At 41.8% G+C, this 13,150-nt stretch overlaps 1 protein-coding gene across 10 annotated transcripts in view; it reads left to right on the top strand.

Moving 5' to 3' along the window:
* LOC121285080 (probable E3 ubiquitin-protein ligase HERC1) overlaps positions 1-13,150 on the top strand; it is a 436,191-nt gene that overhangs the window by 396,231 nt on the left and 26,810 nt on the right. For all 10 annotated transcript variants that reach the window (XM_041201223.1, XM_041201218.1, XM_041201210.1 and 7 more), the window contains 4 exons: positions 946-1,115; positions 7,038-7,203; positions 9,135-9,211; positions 11,257-11,509. In XM_041201223.1, coding sequence (XP_041057157.1) covers positions 946-1,115; positions 7,038-7,203; positions 9,135-9,211; positions 11,257-11,509 — 666 coding nt within the window. The remainder of the gene's footprint in view (positions 1-945; positions 1,116-7,037; positions 7,204-9,134; positions 9,212-11,256; positions 11,510-13,150) is intronic.

Raw genomic sequence — 13,150 nt, forward strand, 5'->3', positions numbered from 1 at the left:
GAGTACTGTGTACCATTTTGGGTTCACTAAAGTTCACTAAATTGGCCCCTGGGATTAGGGAGTTGTCCTCTGACGTGAGGCTAAGTAAATTGGGTCTATTTTGTCTGGAGTTTAGAAGAATGAGATATGATCTCATCGAAACGTACAATTTTTTAAAGGGGCTTGATAGGGTAGACACGCAAAGATTGTTTCTGCTGGTCGGGGAATCTTAAACATGTGGGCACAGTCTTGGACAAGTGGCCAATCATGTAGAACTGAGATGAGGGGAAATTATTTCACTCAAAGGGTTGTGAATCTTTGGAATTCTCTATCCCAGAGGGTTGTGGATGCTCCATCATTGGATACATTTAAGCCTGGGATAGGCAAATCATTGGTGTCTCAGGGAATCAAGGGATATAGGGAACAGGCAGGGAAGTGGAGTTGAACACCAAGATCAGCCATGATTATTGAATGGCAAGCAGGCTCAAAGAGCTATATGGTCTATTCCTGTTCCTATTTCTTGTGTTCATGCGGCTTGGTTGCAGATCCATGGACCAGTGCACATCTGCATGAGAATTATGGATTGAACCTCCTCATTTTCTCATGCACACCCTGTAGACACTTATTGACTCTTAGTAAGTGCACCCCAAAAACTCTGGCTAAGGCTAAGAACTCAGCTAGCAGGAAATTGTAATCAAAAAACTTTTATATCACCCAGGTACATTCATAATTAATGTAATGTGCATTTTAACCCAGTGAGGTTGCTATAGGAATTAATTGTTTACTTTTCTCGTACAAAATGTACTGTACTTTTCCTACTGGTCTTGGACCAGCACACTTGTGCTTCAATTCTGTCACAGGCTTTCAGTAATTGACAGAAAAATAATCCTCACAGCAACAAGCAATAAGAAGAGCACTTTGATGTTTCAAGTTGATTAAAAGTTTTTCATTCATTCTTTCACCTAGACCAGTATTTCACGGTATAATATTGGAGCTTCAGCGATAGCTCAAGGTCGGTTGAGAGGCCTCCTGTCTCCAAAAGTCAACATTCTGCCACTAGTGCGATCAATAGGAAAAACTATGATTCAGGGAAAGACCTATGGGCCTCAGATCACGGTGAAGAGAATTTCTGCAAGGTACGGTAATCGAAGAGCTACTCTGCAAATTGTTGTTAAATACTATGAAATTATGTTTTTAAATCTTCTTACAGGGAACCTCTAGAAATACAAAGTATAAAGCAAGTTGGTTAACTGTCAATCTCTCAGAACATTTCAGTTTCCATTAATTTTTTTTTTAAATAAGCAAGGTTTTTCATTCTTTACTGCAGGATATGTCCTCAGACAGATGTGAACTAGAATATGACAAATAAGGTTGGTGAGCTGCAGACGCAGATAGTTGTGTGGAAATACGATGATGTGTCGATAACAGACACCTGGCTCAAAGAAAGGCAGGACTTACGTACTAAAAATTCCTGGATACCAAGGGTTTCAAGAAAAATAGCAAAGTAGTGAAAGGGGGAGGGGTGGCTGTATTGATTAAGGAGAATAAGTGCTGAAGAGAGAGGATGTCCAGAAGGGATCAAGGACAAATCTATTTGGCTTGACCTAAGAAATGATAAAAGTACCATTAAGTTGCTCGGTATAGTCTACAGGCCACCAACTTGTGGGAAGGATGCAGAGGAACAAATTTGTAAGCAAATTACACAAGAAGTGCATGCATTATAGAGTAGTTAGAAAGGGGAAGTTTAATAAGATCGTCTAGGATAGTAGTAATGTAAAGGACAGAGAGGGTCAAGAGCTCTATATTTAGGAGAATTTTCTACAGCAGTATGTTTCCAGTCCAACGCGAAAGGAGGCATTGCTGGAACTTGTTCTTGGGAATGAGGTGGGCCAAGTAGATCGATTGTCAGTAGGGGAACATTTAGGGAACAGTAATCACTATAATAAGGTTGGCTGATAAAGGACAAGAAGCAATCCAGAGTAAGAATTGAGGGAGGGCCAAATTGAATGGGATGGGAATGGATCTGGCCAAGATAAAGTGGAATTAAAAATTGACAGGCAAAACTGTAATTAAACATTGGACTGCCTTCAAAGAAAAGAAAGTTCAGGTACAGTCAATGTACATCTCTACGCCAGGGAAAGATAGGATAAACAAATCCAGAACTCTCTGGATGACAAAAGGAATAGAGAACAAGATAAAGCAGAGAAAGGCTGCATTTGACAGTTGTCAGGTGTTTAACACAATTGAAAATCAGGCTCAATATAGAAGGTTCAAAGGGGAATTGAACAAAGCAAAGAGAAAGTATAAGAGACTGGCACCTACCTTAAACCAAAAGTCTTCTCTAAACAGATAGGGTGGTATAAAAGGAGGAGTTGGACCAATTAGGGATCGAAAAAGGGATTTACACATGGAGGCTGAGGGCATGACTGAGATGTTAAATTAATACTTTGCATCTGTCTCTACCAAGGAAGAACATGTTGCTCAGGCCATGATGAAAGAGGGGGTAGTTGAGACACTTGATGGGATTAAAATTGATAAAGAGGAGCTAGTAAATGGACTGGCTGTACTTAAAGTTGATCAATCAGATGAAATGCATCCAACAATACTGAGAAATGGCAGAGGCAATGGCCACAATTTTCAAATCTTCCTTAGATATAGGGTGATGCTAGCAGATAAGAAAATTGCAAATGTTACACCCTTGTTCAAAAAAGGGTGTAAAGGTAAGCCCAAAAAATACACGCCAGTCAGTTTAACCTCAGTGGTGGGTAAGCTTTCAGAAAAGGTAACTCAGAACAAAATTAATGGTCACTTGGGCAAATGCGGGTTAATTAAGGAGCCCACCATGGATTTGTTATGGGAAGATCATGTTTAACTAAGTTGATTGAGTTTTTGATGAGGTAATGGAGAGGGTTGATGAGGGTAATGCTGTCGATGTGGTGTACAGGGACTTCCAAAACATATCTGATACAGTGCCGCACAACAGACTTGGGAGCAAAGTTAAAGTTCATGGAATAAAAGGGATAGTAGTAACTTGGCTGAATGACAGAAAACAGAATAGTAGTGAATGGTTGTTTTTCAGACTGGAGGAAGGTTTATAGTGTGGTTCCCTAGTAGTCAGTGTTAGGACCCTTGCTCTTCCTGATATATATTAATGACCTAGCTTTTGGTGTAGAGGGCACAATTTGAAAATCTGCGCATGGAACAAAGCATTGAGGAGAAAAGTGTTAAATTTCAAGGGGACATAAATGGGTTGGTGGATGAGCAGATGAAATTTAGTGCAAAGAAATGTGAAGTGATTAATTTTGGTAGGAAAACAGGGTGAGGCAATATAAAAGAGAGGGTATAATTCTAAAGGGGATGAAGGTGCATAAGATATTGAAGATAGAAAAGCAGGTTTGGAGCGCAGCTAATAAGGCATTCAGGATCCTGAGCTTTATGAAGACGGGGGCATGGAGAACAAAAGCAAGGAAGTTATAATAAACCTGTATGAAACACTAGTTTGGTCTCAACTGGAGTATTGCATCCAGTTCTGTGAACGACACTTTATGAAGGATGTGAAGGCATGAGAGAGGATGCAGAAAGGATTCACTAGAATAGTTCCAGGAATGAGAAACTTCATTTACTTAGATACATAGGAGAAGCTAAGGCTGCTCTCCTTAGCGAAGAGAAGGTTGAGAGTAGATTTGATAGAGATATGCAAAATCATGAGAGGTCTGCTCAGCGTAGACAGGGAGAAACTGTCCCATTGATTTTAGGATCAAGAACCAGAGACAACTGATATAAGGTGATTGACAAATGGAACAATGGCAACATGAGAAAAATTGTTTTTAACATGGTTAGGATCTGGAATGCACTGCTTGGGTATGTGGTTGAGGCAAATTCAATCCTGACTTTCAAAAGAGAATTGAATCATTATCTGAAGAGGAAACATTTGCAGGGCTGTGGGAAAAAGGCAAGGGAGTGGCACCAGGTGCATTGGTCTTGCAGAGAACTGGCACAAGCATGACAGATTGAATGGCCTCCTTTACTGTAACTATTCTATGGGGAGAATTTTCTCCCTGTCGGAGGGGGGCTGAGCGGGTGCAGGTGAGAGCAGGCGCATAGCCAGTCGCCGCCCGTGATCGGCTGTGCACCACCATTTTACATGGGCGGGCCAATTAAGGCCCGCCCAGTGTGACACACACCCGGAAGCACTGAGTGTTCCCTGTGCGGGAGGGAGGAGGAGGGAGAGACGGTGCCTGCGCACAAAAGAGCACAGAAATCGTGCCTCAGGGAGATTAGTTTGATTATTATTATTTGAAATTTTAAAATAATTATTGAGACATATCCGCTCATGTGCCAGTGCCACATGAGCTGGGACATGTCGCTGATTTTTAATAAAAATTTTCATTTGATTTATAAAGCCTTCATGAAACCTCATCCCGCCCATGGATGAAGTTTTATGATAAATGCGAAGGCCGCCTTGGGCTCTCCGCCTGCCTGCCAACCTTAAGGTTGGACGGGCAGCTATGTTAATTCTTTTAATTGCTATTTTAATGGCCTTAATAGCCCTTTGACAGTTCAGCAGGTACGCAGCCAACTCCGGTGCGTGCCTGCCAAACTGAAGATCGGAATGACGCGCGGTGACGTCGGGATGCATGCCTGATGTCACCGCATGTCATTTTACATGTCAGCGAGAGGGGCCTGCCCCAGCTCACTGACCAGTAGATTCAGACCTTGAGTCTTCGGTACTAAAAGCAATTAAAAAGACTTAACGGAATGTCATCTCAAGGCTGGAATACAAAGAGGTTGGAAGCTTCATTAGATTCTTGATAACCTTTTACCACCTTGCTTATCAGGGGTAGGAGGAAATGTAAAGTTGTGCCCAAAATCTAGGTCATTAATATATATATCAGGAAAAGCAGGGTTCCTAACACCAACCATATCAGATCAGCCATGATCTTATTGAATGGTGGAGCAGGCTCGAGGGGCCAAGTGACCTACTCCTGCTCCTAATTCGTATGTTTGTTATTATATAAACCTTTAGTTAGACCTCATAAATAATGCTGCATTTAGCTTTGGGCACCGCAACTCAGGAAGGATATATTGGCCTTGGAGAAGGTGCAGTGCAGATTGACCAGAAAGGTACCAGGCTTAAAGGGTTAAATTATGAGCACAGGTTGCATTAAAGCAATCCCTTAAATTTTGAAGATTATGGAATGAGCTAATTGAGGCGTTAAGAATTGATAGGATGGATAATGAAAAACCATTTCCTCTCGTGGAGAAGTCCAGAACAAGAGGCATAACCTTAATATTAGAGCTAAGGAGTTCAGAGATGACGTCAGGAAGTACTTCTTCTTATAAAGAATAGTGTAAATCTGAAATTCTCTCCCCCAAAAGGCTGTTGAGGCCAGGTCAATTGAAAATTTAAAAACTGTTATTGATAGGTTTTTGCATGGCAAGTGTATTAAGGGTTACAGTGCCAAGGTAGTTAGATGGAATTAAGGTATAAATCAGCAATGATCTAATTTAATAGCTGAACAGGCTCAAGGGGTTGAAAGTCTTACTTCTGTTACTAGTGATGATTAGTTCTGAAAGAAACAATAGATTTATAGTGAAAGCAAAATACTACGTTTGCTGGAGATCTGAAATAAAAACAAAGTGCTGGAAAAACTCAGCAGGTTTGGCAGCATTTGTGGAGAGAGAAACAGAGTTAACGTTCGAGTCAAATATGACTCTTATTCAGAACAGAAGAGCAGGTTTATAGTGCTAAACTTAATGGAGGATTGTTTTCCTACTGAAGAGAGGATAGGGCAATGAATAATTCTGAGAAAAGCCACAGGTAAATGACACTGATATTACTAAAATATATCCAAGGTGGTGGCGGTTTGAGTTCACTTTTAAACACTCGTGAAAGAGCACTAAATTATGAAATAATATGTTAGGATACAGAAAACAAAGTCTGGCAAACACTTACAGAATTGTCAGCACAGCAGGATAAGAGGGCCGTAGTTCAGGGTTACAAAAGGTACTGATGTCAGGAAGTTTTTCACATGAGAGAGTAATTGACAATAGGTTATCAGGAAGGGCAGTTGAGGCCAGAACATGTTAATTTGATTAAAAAGTATCTGCCTGCTGTAATAGGAAGATAGCTGTCACAAATTATCTTGTGGTCCTATAGCAGCAATGCTATTTTAATTCAAACAAATTTCGCATTCCAGTTTCTGTATGAAGATCATGTCATGTACACACCTTGAAACAACCTAAGTTCTAGGAGTAAAGCTTTATCTGAAAATCTGTATTGCTTTTGTACTGTAAATAAACTTGTTGTTTACATAATGTAAGTCAGTAAGACCCATCTCAGGACATGTCTCATCTTGGAGTTTATTACTTGCATACTGAGTCCTCCCAGTATTAAAAATTAGTTTTGTCCTATGAGGAGAAATTGGTTCAACTGGGCCTGTATTCACTAGAGTTTAGAAGAATGAGAAGGGATCTGATTGAAACGTATAAAATTCTAACAGGGCTAGACAGTCTAGACACAGGCAGGATGTTTCCCCTGGTTGGGGAGTCTAGAACCAGGGGCCACAGTCTCAGGATACAGGACAGGCCATTTAGGATTGAGATAAGGAAACATTTCTTCACTCAGAGGGTGGTCAACCTGTGGAATTCTCTACCACAGAAGGCTGTGGAGGCAGGGTCACCGAGTATATTCAAGAAAGAAATTGATAATTTTTTGGATTTTAGGGGCATGAAGGGGTATGGAGAGAAAGCGGGAATATGGCATTGAGATAGAGGATCAGCCATGATCATAGTGAATGGCAGAGCAGGCTCGAAGGGCCGAATGACCTACTCCAGCTCCTAGTTTCTATAGCTTAATTTTGTTGCTATTTTAATGTTTATAAATCAGAACTACATTGGTCAAATTTTAAAAAAACATGTAATCATATTTTTGGAAATAGAAATTCCTCTCATATACTGTCCATGTATCAATATTTGCATGACAGATTTATAGCATCAGCTCTTCAGTTTTTAAATTTGCATAAAATATATTACTTTTATGTGTATGTGACGTGCAGGGGGCGATCAACCAAGCCTATCTTCATTCAGATTGCCAAACAAGTTGTGCAGCTCAATACCTCAGAATTGAGGCTTCCATCACGAGCTTGGAAAGTGAAGTTGATTGGGGAAGGTGCTGATGATGCTGGTGGGGTATTTGATGACACAATTACAGAAATGTGCCAGGTAAATTTGCATTTGCATAGAATTTTAAGCACTGAAACAGATTATCTGCCCCAGCAGGTCTGTGCCAATGTTTTATGTTGCACACAAGGCGCTTCCTAACTTTCTTCATCTTACCTGATCAGCATATCTTTCTATTCCTTTCTCTCTCAGGTATGTCAAAACAAGCAAACTGGAAAAGGCTTGTTTCCCTCCAGAGATTAAAAACAGAATACACAGTTAACCCCTATGCCCTCAATTAATTTCCTCACCACCAGCCTGTCCAACTTATTAAAATTACTGATGCTATTCATAATTGTGTCCCTTGATATTTAAACCATTCACTATAACAATTTGTCCGCCAATCTCTTTTATAATCCAAATGCAGTCAGTGGGCGTTTCTCGTCCTCGTGATGTATGATATTGTGAACTTCATTCTTTATGGAAACAGGGTTAATTTAAATGTCATTGAGGGCTGAAAACAGGCAATAAATAGGTGCGATGCTGACAGGCGAGCCTACTTGAAGGTATGGATTTAGCAAACGATTTTGTTTGTAATTGCTGATTATGATTATTTTAAATAAAAACAGGAAATGCTGGAAATACTCAGCAGGGCAAGCAACACCTGCAGAGAGAGAAACAATTCTGATGAAAGATCATCAAACTGAAATGTTATCTCTGTTTCTTGTTCCACAGATGCTGCTAAGCCTGCTGAGTAATTCCAGCATTTTCTGTTTTTATTTCAGATTTCCAGCATCTACAATATTTTGCTTCGGTACCATTAATTTGAATGTGTCTGGTAGTGCTAAACTAGAAAACCTGTAGATTTAGTGCTTAATTGAGCACCAAATTTCATGGAACAGTGGATGTGGGCTTCTTGCACCCACTTCCAATGAAGGTGTGGAGTGCTTTGGCTGACACACAGTAGCATGTTGCAGGATGGCTCAGAGACCAAGGAAGAGGGCACACAGGTTCTCTGATATGTTACTGGAGATCCTGGTGATGGACGCCCTGAGGAGGAGGGATGCTATTTAATAAAATGCTACACAACAGACTTTTGAGCAAAGTTAGAGCTCATGGAATAACAGAAAGTCACTCTCCTAATATCACCATCTTTGGCTCTTTTTATTATACCTCTGTGAAACATCTTGATATGTTTTTCTACATTAAAAGTGCTATATAAATTCAAATTGTTGTTGATGTGGTATACACATAGGTAACGCATTATTTACAACCACTAATGGTGTTCTTAGTTTGGGAGATTTTCTGCCTCTTAATATAGAGTATTTGTCATAAATTCATCAAAATCTTGTATCTTATATTAACCATGGCCAGAATTTCACTCTCCCCCACCAGTGGGTTTTTAGAAGGAATAGGTTTTCCTCTGGATTCCTGCCCACCCTGATCTTGCAGCAATTTTATGCTGGGGCAGGCAAGGCCTCTGACGAGCTGCTTGCCCTTGCCCTAGTTGAGGTCCTTAAGTGGCCAGTTATTGGGCCAATTAGGCCTCAGGTAAGAAGGTTGGATTTGGTGGGGGAGGGGGGCCTCCATCAAAAACCACCTTCTGCCTTTGGCCTCCCTCCGCTCCCACGCACCCCCCCCCCCCCACGCGTTAAGGTTTGTCGGCCGCTGGACCTCCCTCACCCCACCCAGGCCTCTCCCCCAACATCTCATTCGCCCACATTCTCCAGGCACCTCCCCCCCCCCCCCCCCCCCCCCCCCCCCCCCGCTGCTGCCCCCCGGCACTGCTTCCCGCCAATTTACCCACCTCCCTGCCCTGTAACCCTGAAAACTTAGCTTATAGTCCAGCCCCAGTACTTCGACTCCATCATCTTCATGAACTCCATCTTCTGTTCATTGCAGTTCCTGCCGCTGCTTGGACTAGAGAGCTGCCTGCTCTTTGGCAAGACTTCCTCTTATCAACAATTTAATTTTCAACGTATTTTGTTTTCCAGGAATTGGAAACTGGAGTGGTCGATCTACTGATTGCAACACCAAATGGCACTGCCGAAGTTGGTATCAATAGAGACAGGTGAAACAGATATTTTAATTATGAAAGAAAGAATTTGCATATTATTATAGTAATTCCTGTAGGGAAACACGTCAGCCAATTTGTAAATAGCAAGGCCCCACAAAATATGCTGAAGTTTAATGACCAGATTTTTTTTCTAGTATTCGTTCATGGGATATGGGCATTTCTGCAAAGACCTACGTTAATTGTACATCCCTAATTGCTCTTAGGAAAGTGACGTCTTGAACAGCTACAGTCCATGAGATGTAGGTACATCCACATTACTGTACATAGGAAGTTTCAGGATTTTGGTCCAGCAGTGGTGATGGGACAATGATATGTTTCCAAATCAGGATGGTATGTGACTTAGAAAGGAGCGTGTGGATAGTGATGTTCCAATGAGGCTGCTGCCATTGTTCTTTTAGGCGATAGAGTTCGCGGATTTGGAAGATACTGTCGAAGAAGCCTTAGTGAGTTGCTAAATTACATCTTGTATATGGCATTACATCTTGTATATGGTACACAATGCTGCCACTGTGTACTGGTGATGGAGGGAGTGAATGTATTAGTTGGTGGATGAGGTACCATCAAGCAGGCTGCTTTGCCCTGGATATTGTCAAACTCTTTGAGTGTTGTTGGAGCTGCACTAATCCAGGCAAGTAGAGAGTATTCTATCAAACTCCTGACCTATGTGTTATAAATGGCAGAAAGGCTTTGGGGAATTAGGGCTGATTTACTTGCCCCAGAATAACAAGCCATTTATTAGGCCAATTAGGCCCCGGGTGGGAAGGTTGGTGGGGCGCCTCCATCAGAAACCACCTTCTGCCTTTGGCCCCCCTCCACTCCCCTCCCCCTACCCCCACGGGTTAAAGTCTCTTGGCTGCTGGACCTCCCTCCCCCCACCCCGGTCTCTCCCCCAACATCCCACTCGCCCACATTCCACACACACACACACACACCTCCGCCCGCCCCCCAGCTATTGTAGCCACAATATTTATATTGCTGGTCCAATTAAGTTCCTGATCAATGATGACCCCCGGGACATTGATGATGCTGGATGTTGGGGGTGGAGTTCATCGATGGTAATGCATTTGAATGTCAAGTGAAAGTCTCTTTTGTTGAAAATGGTCATTGCCTGGCAATTGTGTGGTGCCATGTTACTTGCCACGTATCACCCTAAACCTGAATGTTGTCCAGGTTTTGCTGTATGTGGAAATGAACTGTTTTGTTATCTGAGGAGTTGTGAATGGAACTGAACACTAAGCAATCCTCAATGAGCATCCCCACTTCTGACATTATGATGGAGGAAGTTTGTGAGTGACATTGGTTGGGCCGAAGACACTGCAATGATGCCCTGGGGCTGAAATGATTGGCCATCTTCCTTTATGTTAGGGCTGACTCAAGCCAGTAGAGTTTCTCCAGGTTCCCATTGGCTTTGATTTTACTAGGGCTCCTTTACATATTCAAATGCTGCCTTGATGTCAGAGGCAGTCACTTTCACCTCACCTCTGAAATTTAGCTCTTTCATCCATGTTTCATTAAAGGCAAGTAATAAGGCCTGGAGTGAAGTGTTCCTGGTGGAACTCAAACTGAGCATTAGTGAGCAGGTTTTTGTGAGTAAATGAAATTTTTTAGTGAAATTGGTTGAAAGATATATATTAGCCTGAAATCCCTCTTCCTTATCTTTGAACAGCACTGTGTTACTTTAGCTTCAGATTGCAAATAGGGCCTGGGTTTTATATCTGATCTGTAAAACATCACCTTCAACTGTGCTGTGTGCTCAAGTTCTTGAATGAAGCTTAAATCCACAAATTTCTGGCAGAGGGCAATGCTACCACTGAGGAAAGGCTGACACATGTATCAGAGTTGATACATCTTGACCTTATCATGATATTGAGAGAAGACACAAAGGAGGAAAATCTCAGACAAGTTAGTGAACTCACATGCATTTTAGGACTGGGCTTGGTGCCACAAAGAGCAGATCACATGGTTACACTAATGGCCATTAAATTATTGTGGGATCAAATTCAAATTCTCAAATTAAACCCCTCTATGTTTTCTTCCAGATTCTTGCTTAACCCATCAGCATGTACTGCTGAGCATCTCCAGCAGTTTAAGTTTTTGGGAATCCTGATGGCTGTGGCTATTCGGACCAAGAAGCCGTTAGACCTACACCTAGCACCATTTGTGTGGAAACAACTTTGTTCAATCCCACTCACTTCTGAAGATTTGGAGGAGGTTGACTTGCTTTACATTCGGAACTTGTATGGAATCTTGAATTTGGACAATAGTGGGATAACAGAGGAAAATTTCCTTGAGGTATGGGATGTGCCAAGTTTGTAGTTGAATTTTGTAATTTCCTTTGCCACGGGACTGATTTGCATTAGGATATTCAATCCATTGAAATGGATGGAATAAAACTGAAATGAATGGATCTGTTTGTGTACCAGCGCTCTGTATGGTAGAATAGTGGACATAGACCCTCACCTCCCAATTTTTAGTCTCACCTTGAAGCTCTGACCAGAAGGTATATTATTCCCCACAAAGAAGAATAACATAAGAGAGCAAGTACCTAAGTGCTTTGTATGTTTCCCAGCCGTTGGTTATAAAGCAGCCCTGAAAGAGACTTGGGCATATGTTGCCAGCCTGTCCTCCTCTTCTATGGAATAGTGCGAGGAATGGGGACTTAAAACTCAGGGTGCTAATTTCTGAATTATTTTCTGATTTATTTAAGTCACTATATGAGCTAATCATAGAATGATATAGCACAGAAGGGGTAAACCATATGGCCCGTCAGTATCATAGTATCTTTACAGTGCAGAAGGAGGCCATTCATCCCATCGAGTCTGCACTGTCTCTCTGAAAGAGCATTCCGCCTAGTCCCACTCCCCTGCCTTATGCCCATAACCTTGCACATTCTCTCTTTTCAGGTAGCACTCCAATTCCCTTTTGAATACCTCGAACGTAGCCGCTTCCATCACCGTTTCAGGAAGCTTGCTCCAGATCCCAGCCACCCTATAGGTGAAAAATTCTTTCCTCACATCACATTTATTCCTTTTGCCAATTATTTTGAATCTGTGCCCTCTAGTTCTTGATGTTCTCTTGAGCGGGAACTGTTTCTCAATATCTACCCTGTCCATACCCCTCAAGATCTTAGATACCTCTAGCAAGTCTCCTCTCAGCCTTCTTTTCTCCATGGAAAACAGACCCAACCTCTCCAATCTATACTCATAACTACAGTTCTTCATCCAAGGGAATCATTCTTGTGAATCTCCTCTATACTCTCTCCAATGCCTTCACGTCTCTATTCATCACTACTTCCTGTTTCCTGTCACTCAGCCAATTTCTTATCCAAGTGCCTACTTTTCCTTTTATTCCAAGACCTAGAATTTTCCTCTCAAGTCTGTTGTGTGGCACTGTATCAAATGCCTTTTGAAAATCCATTTACAGCACATCAACAGCGTTTTCCGTTACCTGCTCAAAAAAATCCCAGAAAGTTAGTTACACATGATTTTCCCTTGATGAACCCATGCTAGCTGACCTTAATTATCCTGCATTTGTCTAAGTGATTATTGATTTTATCCCATACTGTAGTTTCCAGAAGTTCCCCTACCACTCTGGTCAAGACTGGGCTGTAGTTGCCAGCTCTATCCTTGCACTCCTTTTTGAACAAGGGTGTAACATTCGCAGTTCTCCAGTCCTCTGGCACCTCCCCTGTGTCCAAGGAAGACTGGAAGATTATCACTATAGTGCCTCTGCAATTTCCACTCTCACTTCCCTCAGCACCCTTTGCTGCATCTCATCCGGTCCTGGTACCTTGTCTATTTTAAGTAAAGATAACCTTTCCAACACCTCCATCCTCTCAATTGTAAGTTCTTCTAGTGTACCAGTTACCTCCTCTCTCACTTTGGCCTCGGTGGTAAGCTCTTTCTTTGTAAAGACAGATGCAGACTCGTTCAA

The sequence above is a fragment of the Carcharodon carcharias genome, chromosome 1 (assembly GCF_017639515.1).
Source record: "Carcharodon carcharias isolate sCarCar2 chromosome 1, sCarCar2.pri, whole genome shotgun sequence".
Taxonomy (NCBI): Eukaryota; Metazoa; Chordata; class Chondrichthyes; order Lamniformes; family Lamnidae; genus Carcharodon; species Carcharodon carcharias.